Raw genomic sequence first — 14,967 nt, forward strand, 5'->3', positions numbered from 1 at the left:
TGGCATGCCGTCAAATTTTCACATTCAACCTCTATGGATTCATGTTCAATTATATACATACTCTATACCTGCGAGAAAGAAAAGTAATAAATTCGATGTGGTACAGCAGATTGGCTAAATGCCTATCTGCAGTATGATTCAAAGAGTCTTCTCCCTGGGGTCTGTGCTGGGGCTGAGGCCATGGGAAGACCATGGGACACGGTCATTGCTCTGAGCATGGTAAACATTTCACACGTCACTGCAACTCGGCTGTTGAATTCATTATTTCTCTGTTTGAGGCACCATAATGCTAGAAGCAGTAAGATCCTGTCCAAACAAATACTGCAGATGGATAGAGTATTTGAATTTGTCATCAGTGATACAGCAGCTTTATCATAACCTTCAAAAATGTCAAACTTGGTATTAGATTGTTCCAGATCCACTGCTGGAGAGAGAGAGTCTGAAATGCAATCTCTCAGCTACATTATTATTGTGATTATTACATGCAATGAAAAACAAATATCCTAACAAGCAGGAGTATTTTGATGTTTCACTCCAGAAAGGAAGATCAATCATCTGTGGGGCTGTATCTGATCTTTAATAATGTATTTTTGTTGGCACACATAACACTGTTTTTACAGATCTCAGCAATGGCATGGTGCCAGAGGAGGGTGAGATGAGGCTGGACAAACAGGTTTTGAGTTTATAGATCACAGACACTGGTGGTAATAATGACAGCTGAAACTCAGGGTGGTGTCTAATGTGCTTCCACCAGCTTTACTGTCGTACTATGACAACACACAAAGGTAAATTTCAACACGCCATCATCTAACTTCGATACACGTTGCAGTTGTGTAAATGCAGTGCTGTAGTTGATCATTTGTGAGTGCACACATTTAGAAGCGGTTTGTATTTAAAATGGAAAGTTAGATGTTTAACATCTGTCTTTTTTTTCTGCAATCACTCCGTCCATTACATCAAAGTAAGCACCATGTTCAGCACATTAAAATTTAAATCTTATTCTTGTTTTCATGCCTCAGTTGGTATCAAACTTTATGTAATTCTACGGTTAGCTGGGACATATATAACTCAAACTGAATTTTAGTGTAAATTGTTTAAAGGCCTACAAGGAAGCAACAGTTTCTTCAGTGGTACTAAGAGGGAACATCTCTCTACTTTATTAGTAGCACATCATAATTACACAGTCTTCACAATCTGTGTAGCCTATTCTGAACAGTGTAGAAAGATGTGGAATTACAGTATACATCTATGCTGTATATCTTTTGAGCTTTTGAGTCCGACTCATGGTCATTTACTGCATGCCATTCACCGACTTTTCTCCTCACATTTCCCGTCTCTCTCTCCACTGTCTACTATAACAAAGGCTAAAAAAGCACCAAAAAATATCTTGAAATAAAAAAACGCTTGGAAGGCTCAGTATGAAACTGACTTATTGACAGGTCTGTTCTGTTGCACTGATGGGTTTATCTGAGGATGTTGGCATATAAGAAGGCAGCATAAAATCACAATACACTTGGTTCTAGTGATTCAAGTTTGAATTTCTGTCTAATTTCCTGTGAAGTGAAGCAAACCCAAATGATGTATAATGCAACTCAGAAGTCAGAGACATTTACTACTCATCAGCTAATGGAAATATCTGTTTTACTGTTTCCCGTGTATGACTGCTTTACCAGTTCCAAATAAACCTGCACAGCTAAACAAGTGAGATTATCTCACTGGGAATGATTGGACAAATGCATTTAGGTAAGCTCACCTGAGCTTACTGTTGCCTCGGTTGTAGCTGAAGGATGCAGTGCGGCTGCTGAGAGAAGCAGGGGTTTTGATTACAGACTCTAGAGAGGGGCTCTTCCTCATAAGGCTGTTAGGCTTCAGGTCTTCCCCGCAGCCCGACAACTTATCTGTGGTTGGAAGGACGCAAAAGACGGTGGCAGACACAGGAGAACAAGAAGAAAGTCAGAAGCCGAGGAATCAGAATACAAAGTGCATTTGACAAATCACAGTGTACAATGATAAAGTGGGAATATAATACATGTTGCAACCTAGTAAACAGGACATCTGATTTGCTTGAACAAGTCATACTTGTAGCCACTGCCTACACAGGCATGTCTGAATAGTAATGAACAGTAAAAACAACCAAAACAGATCAATTAAATTAATTTCTGATCAATGCTTTGATTCTAAAGTTTCAGAGAGTTTCTCTAACAACTCTTCAGAGAAGAAGCTGGAGATGGAGACATTTTAAGAGTTGGGCAAGACAATTATAGTATTTGGTTTTCAACAACCAAATCATAAAACTTCTACAAAAGCATCAGTGTCCAATGTTTGCACATCGTTCTACCAATTCTTTCGCTTTCAGTGAGCATGCTGACTCATAGCAAGACTAAAAGCAGTATATAGAAAAGATCTTTTTTTTTTCACGACAGCTAGATGAAATATGCATATACATCTAAATTTTACATTATGGTTACACACCAAATACAGTCACTTACCATGATGATGAGAGAATTCTCCGTGATTGATCCTTTTTTCCAGTGTCTTCGATAGTGGCTTTATGTATGAGTGTCTCTGAAAGATCAAACAGAACAAGGATCTCATCATATCAGAGTCTGAAACTATCTCACCTACAGGGGTTCTATTTTTAAGTCTCAGAGGAAAACTGTCCTGGTGCATACCTGCATGGGGGAGACAGCAGCAGCAGGTGCAGTACGTACAGGGATCCCACTCAGCGGGCTTCTTGGTGAGGAATGCATTTGAACTGTGTGGCTGGGTCCATCTGAAACATTAATATACCCAGTGACAATAGCTTCAAAAGAGCTTCAAGTATCATATGTAACTCACTTAAATAAATACAACATCCATACTTTGAACTCCGTTCAATCACTGTAAATACTAACGCCATAGAGAAGACTTGCAGTATGTGGCTTCCTTAATTTTTGATTAGACTTCAGCAGATCATAAATAAATAACATAATGTATTATTTAAAAAAGCAGGTGGTTTTAAGAGTAGAGTGGATTAAAGATAAAGCAGAGCTAGCATTTTAAACCTATACCAAAAAAAAAAATCTTGATGAAATAATAAATATGCTTAAAGTGGAGGGTGAAGTATCAAGCCTCAAAAGCTGATGAATGTTTATATTGTAGCATCAAGATTTCACAGCTATGCCCTCATTGTTGACATTTATTTCTTATTTTCTGATGTTATATGTACAATATGGCTTTGTGATTTTTTTATGTTACTCTGCACAGTTCTGGTGTTGCTTCATATTTAACAAGTGATTTTAAAAGGTCTGATTCGTCTGACTAATTTAAAGAAGAAAACACTTTCGCTTAAAGGTCTTTTAGGAATTTATTTCTAAAACCTTAGTATGGTACGGACGTGTTGAAAGAAACTCTACAAACTGCCCTTGTCATGTCACAATTGCCTTTGATGCTGTGATACACGCTGAAGCTGCTGAGTAAATGTGACAGGAACAACTACCTCCACTGTCCAGCTGTAGTAACATTCTTAAAAGTAAATGTCTCTTCATCAGTCACAAATATATGCGTGGATCATTTTTCAATAGGTATCAAGCGATCTCACAAACACAAAAAGCCCTCCTACATGCGAGGGGTCAACTCAGGTCAGACGGTCCTGCACAACTACACATGCCTTAGCTGCAGAGAAATGACAGATAGCCACGCTGGAATGGTAAGCAGCTCCTCAGCTGTTCTGCTCTACAGTTACACTGTTGTGGTGGGATTCCCTGTCAGTGTGTGCCTGAGTGTCGTGGTGCTCATGCTCACTCTGTCCAACAGTATCAAAGGACTTAATGAGGGATTTGACAGTAGCTTCGGGCTCTGAGTCGGCATCTCCGCTGGCATCCATGGGTGTGGTCGGGATCATGGAGATGCCACACCAGTGACGGCTGTTGTCAGAGTCAGGCACTCTCGTCTCATCACCTTGGGACCTGGTAGACACAATGAACAGGGTTGTTGTGTAGAGAAATATACAAGTATATAGACTGGGGTAAAAAGAATGTGGCGAGGCAATCTGTGAGCTGGTGACTGGACTTTCAAACCCTTCATTTTAGAACTTATCTGAGCACATGACCTGCTGATCAGTAAGAATGCATGTTCTGAAACAGATGTTTGCTCAGTGTATTGACAAGATCAAATGATATTAGTCTGAAGATTAAACTAAAGAATGGTCAATAAATGATAACCAGCTAGAGACAGCCCTAAATGTGGAAACCAACATCTGAGCAATCAAATCGTCAAGACACTTTGTGCCCATTGCCCTGGTGAACACTGGACTTAAACATGCAGAGTGCAGGATTCGAAGGTGCTTTATCACATTAATGGATGAGAAATGAGCGACAAGCAAGGAATTCTTCAACTCACCTCCAAAAAGTGACAGAGATACACAACAGCAGTTGAACTGGTGTAATTCAATTTATTCATTTGCCAGATGAAGAACAGTCAAACAGACACTTTTATGCAATATTTCACAGGCATGAAGTCAAAAGTCTTTCTAAATCTTTCTTGGCAGAATAAATTAAAAGGACATTCACGGTATTGTTCACAAAAAGAAAATGATCTACCCCACCGTTACAGTCTCATCTTTTTCTACGTGATTTTTTGAGTGTAACAAAAATGTTTACATTTTGAGGACCAGCATCTTATTCTCTGGCTGAATAATATGGCTTGTAAAAATTTGACTGTGACCTGAGATGCTGCATCTATATACTATTAGACTACAACAGTATGAAATATTCTGTGAGGTTTTTGTTTGAAGAAAATTATATCAACCATGTGACAAAATGCATCTTTCTTAACACGAGTTACTTCACAGAATTTGAGTCTGACACATTATCTGGATGAAAAAAATCTCTAAATCTGTAAAACACAGTGATTCAAAACTGATCAACAAGGAAGAATTACAAGATCCTTGAGTGACCTCTGAGGTTTAGATAGGAAGTCTATGTGGTTATTCTACATTAACTAGATTTCCAAACAGTGGAGCAATAGCAAATGAGATCAACTCATCTTTTGAGAATGGTAGTTTATGGATAAAATAAGCCTCTCAGAAACCTGTAACACAGTCTTCTTGGTCTATGAGATAAAATAAACCATCAACCTTTTGGTATGTTTCAGAAGAATAAAAGTGACCTTGAGGCACAGTTGTTTGTGTTTGTGGCAGTCTTACCTTCTAATATTGGCAGTATATTGTTAAAAATATCTCTGTAAGCTTAAAAGTACTACTGAATTCATGAAAGAAACAGACAAACACAGCAGATGATACCAGAATGCTAATCAAGACATGGACACCTCATGGTAAATATGTGTTACAGAGTGCCATCTAATGGGCAAATATGACACTACATATTATTCCAAATACAGGACCAAAGACCAAAGTTAAGTCTTAAAATAAAGAAAAGCTTTTTGCTCAAAAGATCATGAATGTCAGGTCTTAAAGTAAATAAACAGAGCGCGAAGTAGCAGTAACGTGACACATATAGAAATAGTAAGACAATTATATGAAGGTCCAGCACAAAACCACCTAGTTTATGAATAATATTCAATATTCAATTTTTTTTGTGTTGCTCTTGCCTTGAAATGCTGATTTCCTGATATTACAAGTTTGCCTCTATTCTGGTAAAATGTTGGGAATCATCAGTGTTGCCAGTGGCTGAACATTTTCCAGTATTTTTTATACTTTCCCATTGTTTTTCTTCATACTCATTTGTAACAGGTCACACATTTTCTCAATGTTCTGAAAGGCACAAAGCAGCTTCACACATGGTAAAAAGAAGTCTCTCAAACATATGGCATTTTCTCAACACAAGACAATTACAAGTGTCATGAGTACATTCATTAAAAAACAAAAATGCAGTATTATTATTCAAAAGGCTCCAAAATGTAAAGACATGTGGAGAAACAGAAGCCAGACAGTGCCAGAAGGTCACAGTGGCTTACAATGAAACTGGTTTATCACAATACATTTTGAATGAAATAGTAAGTGCAACAATAACACTGTCTTCATGTGGTGCTGAGGTGAGGGGCACTTCTCTAGTGCCCTTCTACTGCCGTCTTAGTATCAAAAGTGGCTCCAGTGCTTATTCTGGAAAAGAGAAAGAAAGATGTTTTAAGGTTAAGGTTACTATTATATACAATGTATAAGTCTATTTTAAACAAGACACCTTAAATTTCCTCTTATTATTTTGAAAGCCAAACCTCTGGATACTTTAAAAAATTCTATTCCATGCATACCTCATAGGATTAATACAGTAACTCATGTCAAATTTGACAAAATCACCCAGTGATGAAGAGGCTATGCAATTGTATCTGTAGCAGATGATGCATAGCATGAGTTTAATCCTGTCATGCCGTGCAGACCATCCTGCTTTTTAACCAAAAAGTAGGAGTTATTCATCCAAACACCAGCAGGTGGCACCAGATACATCTACTTGAACTACAGGTTTAAGGAACCAGGCAAAGCAAACCAAAAAGGTAAGATAGTCCCAGAGGTGCAGTCAGCCAGCATATGGAAAGACAGACAGAGTCAGACAGGCTGAAGCAGCAACACGAAGCCAAACACAGATAGGAAGGTCAGTGAGCATCAGCAGCACACAGGGCGGGGAGAGGCAGGCTGGCTGAGAGAGGGCTGCCAGGGCAGGGAACTCACCTGGACTGTATATAGGAAGGCTTGTCAGAGGGACATCTTTGACAGAGTCATCACAGGGAGCTGCAGCAGGTGGGAAGCGGACGCAGCGTAACAGCTAATCTTGGGGAAAGTTTTCTGATTTAGCCATGATCTAAAACCAGTACTGTAACGCTATTCACAAGTACTGCATGACATCTGAACAAAACACATCTGGTTTTAAACCAAATATAACTATTTCCTACTTAAAGTGCTCTAATAACTTTTGTGGGGTGACATTTTCTGAATGAAATCATTGAGCGATTTCCTTGCTTGAAGGATTACACCATGATTTGCCACACAGATAAACAAAGTAGCAAATCTAAGCAGACTTTGCACTTTACACAAGTATTTGACCCGGCATGATGATGAAAGGGGACAAGACTGTCAAAAACACCATGGCATTTGCTCGCTCAAACACACTTCTCTGCTCACACACAATCCAATGCAATGCTCTGTATAAATACATCAGTCACATTACTGCATGGCAATGGTCCAACAACACTATGTGAAGTCTTAAAATGCATTACATGTTGGTGTGTAATATATTTTTTACACAGATACATCAAAGCAGCATCTGTGATTAGAGCAGATGTGCCACCACATTTATCTTTTCATGTAACAATAATGTCCTGTAATCAGTATACTGCAATTTACTGTGTGAGGATTGAATGTTACCAAAGGGCAGTAGTAGGTGTGGAAGAGGGAGACAGAGAGGGCAGCAGCTTAAAGGAGTAGAATACATAGAGGAAAAAACTGCAGGAGACTGCTCATTTACCAACAGAGTCTGCCAAATCCCAGGAATTGAAACTCTGAAACGCCAAGTATTTCATCTTGTGACATACCAAGATATGGACTGAATAACATCCAGAGTCAGTAATATGCTGCTTTAATATCAGATAGGAATTTTTGGAAACCTCTTAAGCAAGAGATTTTTTGTGAATTACTGTTTGTACCACATACATAAAATGTAGCACTTGGTGGAGATATGGCGAGACTCTGGCAGGTACCTCATATCCACATACGTTCAGAGAGAAAGGATCTGCAGCCCGATGCTAAACAAGGGGAGCTGGAGGAGAAAGGTGGGGGCAGGGAAGGACTGAAAAAGTGGAGAATGATGGAGATGGTACCTGACTCCCTGCAGGGCCTCAAGGTCTGCGGAAAGCTTTGCACTGCGATCCTGCTCTTCCTGCAGCTGCCTCCTGAGAGTACGCAGCTCCTGCTGAGCTTCCACCTTGATGTCATTGGCCACCACAACTGCAGTCTGGAGGTCAGCCTGAAAACGACGCCACTCCTCCTTTTCATCCTGAAGACAAACACATGGATGAGGACAGGTGAATGCAGGTGTAGACGTATTCACGTGAATTCAAAAAGACAGGAGTAATCAGAAAATGTAAGCTTTTTGGATTTAGCTGGACAGCAGCAGTAAAAGGTTTTAAAATGATGCCTTACAATAGAAAATAAATGCTATGAATAAATGAATACACAAACTATTCTTTATTTTTGTGCATTCTCTTTTTTATCACTAAAGACACTGGTAAAACAGTTTCTAGCATTTACTGCAAAAAACTAAATGAACCAGTGTGTGTGAAATTTTGGTCTGTCACAGCCAGCATTTTGTTAACTTTTTAACATATCTGTGGAAGCAAAACAAAATCCCAAACCAAATTCAGAAAACCTGAAAGAATTTTTAGAACATCGAAAGCTACAAAGATCTTGAAATCCCCTCAGGACAAAAGAACAAAAAAAACCCACAAAAGGTAGGCAGAACAGATGCTTTTTTTTGCAGCAGGCAACAGGCAGTGAAAAAACCGAAGGTATCTCCTGCCACTGAAGTAAAACCACTTCTCGGCACATATTCAGTGTTTAAAAGACAAAGATCTGCGCTTTGTAGATTTGACTTTTGGGTATGGTGTCACCACATTAAAGGTTTGCATTTTATCAACTTTTCTATTTAAGTACTTTGACTCTTCTTGGGAATTCACATCATTCAAACTTGGAAATTACAGCTATATTTTCAGCATCTTTTAAGACTTGAGCCTCCATCAAACAACAGTTTGACAGATACATGGAAGACATGAGAGGAAATTCCAAAGTCAGCTGCCCAAAATGAATATCTAGAAGACAACCATGAAATCCAGGAAGATTGAATCTGTTGCACTTGATAATATCTATTTCAAAGACAGACACAGAACAGAAGTCATGTTCATGGAAGAATACCATGGAGAGTATCAGTGTCTGCCAAAAAATACAAAACTGCCTGTGTGAACAGCCCACCTGCATATTCACCAATGCTCCTGGAACAATGCTCAGTGGAAAGAAGACTGAAGGTCATTTGGGCAAAAGGAAAAACTGAGGACTAGAACATCATCCTGAACTAGGAGTGACACTCCACCCAAAAACTCTCTCACTCACCCTCAAGGGCTGAAGGACAGCTGTATAGGAGTGGCTATGGTCATTTGAACTGAGTCAGTTTCTACAGTAGGAAAACATGATCAAAACAGAAACACTTTTCCAGTACATTTTTTTGTTCCAAGAAATAATAATCACAACAATAAGGATACTGTGATTTGAGCGTTATAGAGCTTAACAGAGCTCTGAAGAGATGCCAGGAGTAGCAGTTTTGCTTCTTTTTATTGCTTGGCTGATGGGGAAAAAAAACAAACAAAATACTGGAAAGCAGAGACGGCATGTGACAAAGGTCCAACAAATATGGTCTGATCTGATCTCTGAACGTCACAGTTACATGCTTTTAGGCCAGAACATCAGCCACCAGGATTTGAACTGTAGAAACTTTATACGTTGGAGTACTGAAGCTTTCTTACCTTCATCTGTCTATTGAAAACTTTCAGTTGTCGCTCTGCTTCAGCTTTCTGCTCCTCCAGCTTTTTGACAAGATCTGCAATGGAAAATTCAAAATCCTTGAGAAGTGCTTCCCAAACTCTCAGCACTACCAGACTGCACAATCAGGAAGATTCACACCAACTAAACAGCATTCACCACTAACTGCACAGTTTTCAGAATGATGCAGCTAGCCAATTTATGACCTGATGTCTCTTATAAGGTACTTTTACATCAGCTACTCCTGGACACCATTAGATCTTTCTAAATTGTTTCTCATTACTGCAGTAATGCACAGCAATCTTATCTACCATAAATTAACACAGCCTGTGGATGTACAGTGTGTATAAAATGTACTAAATACATACTAAAATGTTCCATGCTATTTAGCAGTATGTAAATAGCAACTATTTGCATGTCTTTTCATATACGCTCAATAGTCAGAGTTAAAGTCTAGTTATGTGTATTATTCCAACATCTCTGCAATAAATGATAACTTCATGAATGTCTTAATGCTGAGCTTTTTTATTAAAGGGGTACCGTTTCAACTTTGTGGTCATTTGGTGGAGTTTCTAATATTTTGTGATCCCATTTAGGAGAAAAAAACAAATATTACATACCACTGAAGGATTAATGTTTACATTTTAGACTGCTAAGTCTCCACAGAGCAATATAGAACTGAACAGCTAGTGATATGAACATACTCTCCATGTCCAGGACAGCTTGGTTGGTGTGGCAATTGACAGCCCTCTGTTGCTCCACTTGGTCCTCTAGTTCAAAGATGGTCTCTTTCAGCTCCTTGACCTGGTTCTCAGCCTGGATCCCAGCCTCCTCCAGGGAAGTCACTCGGCTGCTTAACTCCTGCTCTCGCCTTTCAGATCGTTCTTGAACCTGCTGGCATTTGATCTCCACCTGGGGATGTGTTCGAGTATTTGAGGTTATGGTGGCTTTAGCACAAAACTGAATAAACACAAAGAGGTGGTGCTTTATGTCGCAGCAACAACTGGCTGTCACTGTGCAAATTAGACGGACACTTAAATCACCTTTGGCTCAAGAAGTAATAATTTATTATATTGTGTTGTAATTCTTGTGGTGTCATATTTCCATTTGGTGCTTTTCTCTATATCTCTAAACTTCAAAAGATTAGATAAAAGATAATTTTCATACCAGTGTATGAACTACACCATGGTTTTGGGGCTAATTATGTATCAGTATTCTTATTCATCAGAAAATGAATAAGAAGAATAACAAAAAAATAGTCACTGCTGACTGGTTTCAGCATGAAGGAATAGGCTTGATTTTCTGTTTTGTTTCATGGAGGTTGGCGTTAAGTTGTTTTTTTTTTTCTGATCTTACATTTAAAGTGAATAAGGTATATGATATTGTACTGCCACACTTCAGTGGTGAAGGCAAGAACACCATGCATGCAAGTATTTTAAAGTGAATTAGTGAGAAACTATCACCATGTATGAACCATAAACTGCAAGATTTTTTTGTGTGATGCATGAAGATGAAGTAAAAAAAAGGGAAACATGGCAAAAGCATAATGTCAATACTTATGAGATCTCCAAAAATTTCACAAATCATGTTTTTAGGGAAGCTAATATCTTGCTAAGAGAAGCGCAGCTCCCACTGGCATCCCATTAGTTTGCCCCTTGCGCTTCAAAAATAAGTTGTATTAAGACATTCTGAGGTCTAAAGGCTGGATGAAGGTCATACACAGGGTGTGTGAAGAGACCACAGACTAAAAGGTAACTAAAATAGGCTACATTATGTAATGGTCAATATTGCAAATGTTACACTATTTCCTCTGATTAAAACAAATTTTTATTTTCAGTTAGTGAAAGGCGATAGACTTGCAAAAGCAGTTATGGTGGAGACCAGGCAGTATGATTTATTAAATTATGTCTGACAGTGACCATTTGGCATCAGGGTAAACATGCATGGAGGCCATGAGTCTGACTTCTTTATCACAGCAATTGAAGCTCAAGTCAGTAAACAATGATGGTTGCTGTCCTGACAAAAAACATGGAAAGAGCCTGTCAGCATAATGTACTAAAAGCAGTAAGTGATCAGTAGTAGTAGTCATGCAGGACACTCTCCAGCTGACTCCATGTGGCTCCAATAGATCAGGATGACTGTGAGTGAAGTTATGAAGTGGCCTCTCCCTCACACCCATGTGGCAGAGGGACAGCACTGTGACTCAGAGTCATACACCGCTGGACCACCCTACTGTTGGCATTACAGTCTCAGTCCAACAATGATGACATCATTAAGCTAATGGTGACACGCCTCACTTTGTGGCAACAACCACCAACATGACCCCAAACCCACACTGCTTCAGTGTTTCTAGTTCTTGTGGTGTTGTAGGGGAAAACCAAAGCGACTACTGAGAAACATATGACAACAGTTTGAGTGAAGATGACTTCATGTGCTGTGGCAGCTAAAGTACCAATACCAGCAATGACTGTTTAATGGTCATGTTCAAACTATTGTGGAAGACATGTGTCCTCATTTACATTCACCAGGTGGTGACTGAGCCAAAAACTATTAAAACATCATGGTGTTGTTTGACTTAATATTCAAGTGTTATACTGCTGTTATGGCTATTCCTTGACAGATAGCTAACATTTTGGCTGTTGCTTTGACTGCTTGATATGCTTATCTTTGTAATAGGACATGGACACATTGTTATTTTGAAAATTCCATAAAGCTCGGTCAAACACACACAGTTAATGAGCTCACTAAGATTGGAAAAAAAAAGGTCTTTGAACATAGTGACTCACATAATTGAAGTTCTGGTTTGTACACAAACCACATGGTACAAAACAATGGAGGCAATGAAGTCTGCTTAGACTCTGTCAAGCCAATTACAATTGTCCTGTCACAAACAGACTCACACAAATATTTGCCTATTTGCCTTTGTGCTACAAATACTAATAACTTTACAGTATTCTGACTGTGTTCTCACTTGTGAATATTTCACTCCTCAAGAATAAAACATGTATAACATTCAGTATTTCCATTATAATGTAAACAGATGGTGGGCTTCATCAGCAGACCCAAAAAGGTGCAATACAATATTCATACCATAAATCCCAAGATGTAAACATCCTTCCTACCTTTGACATTGTGGCTCGCACATGCTCAGTGTCAGCATGAGCCTGAAGCAGCTCTTGTCTGAGTTGTGTCAGCTCCACCTCCAGCCTGTCTCTCTCAGTGTGTGCCGTCTTCAGCAAATTCTGCAACTCAGTGCTGTCACTGGTACTTTGCATGGCCATCAGCTCACCCACCTTCTGCCTCTCAATGTCCACCTGTGCCTTCAGCCTACTGTTCTCTAGTCGGAGAGAGTCTGCCGTTGCCCTCTGCTCTTCCGCGGTGTGTGCTGCCTGACCTCCAACTTCCTGCTCCTTGTCCAGCTGGGCCTGCAACCTGTCTATCTCCTCTCTGAGGCACTGCACCTGGCCCTGAGCCTCCTGGTGCTCCTCCTCCAGAACCCGCAGGCTGCCTGTCAGTTGTTGCTGGATGTCCACCAGTTTCTCCCGTTCAAAGCGTGAACTCTCCACCAGCTCGGCATACCTCTGCTCCAGCTCTGCCAGCCGAGGCCCTTGGTTACCCAGCTCCTCTTCCCTCTGGGCCTGAGCCTGAGCTTGCTCCTGAAGTCTAACTGCCAGTGTCTCATTCTTTTGGGCCAACACCTCCAGACGCTCTCTCTGCTGTTGAAGTGAAGTCTGCAGTAGGCGCTTTTCCTCGGTTAGACGCTCGTTCTCAGTTGTCAGCTCCTGCACCACTTGCTGCTGGTCAGCCAACTCCTGCAGCGTTGCCTGCAGTTCCTCTGCTGTGCTGTGGTGGCTCTCCTCCATCTTGTGAATCTGTTCTGTGAGGCTCTGCACTGATACATCCTGACCTTCCACATTGTTTATTCCTCCTGCTGCAACAGCTTCCCCGCTGACACCACTGCTCAGTGACTCTGAGCATGATGGGATCTTCTCAAACTCTGACGAGTCAGGTGATGGCGACTCCTTGGTGACGTCAGAGCTGGAAGAGGTGGAAGTTTTGAGTGGGCTGGCAGTAGACGGGAGACTGTCCTGTTGAGGACCTGAAGAGTCTGAGGGCAGGCCATTCACCAAAGGCTTGGAGGGAGTGCTTGTGTTTGTACTAGAGAGAGGAGAAGTCTCCAAGGAAAGCAGTTTTTCCTTCAGTACCTGATTCTCTTCCCTAAGGGCTGCTAGTTCTCTCTGAAACTTCCCATTCTTCTCTCTCAGCTCCCCAACCAGCACAAGGGCCTCCCCGACCTGCCCCTGCTCCCGATCAGCAGAAGGCTCCTGCCATGAAACAGAGTTGGGTGAGGGTGAAGAAGAAGTGCTCGATGCTTTACTCTTGCAGCGCTGCAACTCCATCCTGAGATTGCTGATCTCCAAGTCTTTAGCCTTGGCCTCAGCAAGCAGCTCTTTTACCTGACACTCCAGAAGGCCCTTTTCCTGGCCCTCTGCATCTGCACGGGACTTGGTTGAACTACGTGTCTGCTTTGCCAGGGTGGAGAGGCTAGAAGTGCTGGCACTGGACACCATTCTCTTAGTGGAAGAGCTCCTCAGTTGGTCCCTCAGAGATATGCGGTCTCTTGTTATGGCAGAAGGGATTTCTCTGGGAGCTGGGATACCAGACTTCTTGGCCACTTGCGCACCTGCAATACAGACCAAAACAAAAATACATATATATATAAAATAGTGCTGTAACTAAGTCAGTAAATAATCTGATAAGCACTTATCGTGGTCTTTCAACAAAGCAGTTGACAGAGCTGTCTCATATAAATGCCAATCTAAGACTCCTTGAAATGATCTCTTCAAAGTTAACATGTTGAAACTTTGACAGTGAATGCAAATTCCACCATAACATTCAAATTTAAGTATTCACTAGACAGCAGATTAAAAGTAAAAATAGTAATTAATCTCTGGTTACATAAAAAGAGAAATGTATCTAAAAGATCTGCATGCTTTTCAAAAACAATACAAGCATCAAAAGAAAATAATGTATTTATGAAGTAAAAATGTAATAACTGTGTTTAAAACAATTTAATTATACCAGATACATAAATAACTTTAGAGTGATAAATACTTTTAGATTAATCAAATTAACAATTAATGACCCACTTGGACTGCAAATGTGATGTCACATTGTCACAATGGTGACAACACAGACTCCAGATTCTTAATTATCAGCTCATGTTTTAAAGACAAGCTTGCTTTCAGCAGAATTACCATGTAGCAAGTTTGACACTGAGAAGGGAAGGTTAATAGAATCAGCATACAGCCGTACTAGAGCCATGAATTTGTTAACATCATGTAATGACACTAAATGAATAGACAGTGTTCACATTCATACTTGTATTATTCAGGACTATAGTCACTGTACCCTATTCACATATTGTTCTCTGGACAACAATGCAT

At 40.2% G+C, this 14,967-nt stretch overlaps 1 protein-coding gene across 3 annotated transcripts in view; it reads right to left on the bottom strand.

Moving 5' to 3' along the window:
* The window catches only part of specc1 (sperm antigen with calponin homology and coiled-coil domains 1), a 77,266-nt gene that overhangs the window by 27,972 nt on the left and 34,327 nt on the right, over positions 1-14,967 (bottom strand). For all 3 annotated transcript variants that reach the window (XM_022199345.2, XM_022199347.2, XM_022199348.2), the window contains 8 exons: positions 12,643-14,204; positions 10,225-10,432; positions 9,505-9,578; positions 7,810-7,985; positions 3,784-3,947; positions 2,673-2,773; positions 2,490-2,565; positions 1,754-1,898 (listed from right to left, as the gene is read on the bottom strand). In XM_022199345.2, the coding sequence (XP_022055037.1) occupies positions 1,754-1,898; positions 2,490-2,565; positions 2,673-2,773; positions 3,784-3,947; positions 7,810-7,985; positions 9,505-9,578; positions 10,225-10,432; positions 12,643-14,204 (2,506 nt within the window). The remainder of the gene's footprint in view (positions 1-1,753; positions 1,899-2,489; positions 2,566-2,672; positions 2,774-3,783; positions 3,948-7,809; positions 7,986-9,504; positions 9,579-10,224; positions 10,433-12,642; positions 14,205-14,967) is intronic.

This window comes from Acanthochromis polyacanthus, chromosome 17, assembly GCF_021347895.1.
Source record: "Acanthochromis polyacanthus isolate Apoly-LR-REF ecotype Palm Island chromosome 17, KAUST_Apoly_ChrSc, whole genome shotgun sequence".
Classification (NCBI taxonomy): domain Eukaryota; kingdom Metazoa; phylum Chordata; class Actinopteri; family Pomacentridae; genus Acanthochromis; species Acanthochromis polyacanthus.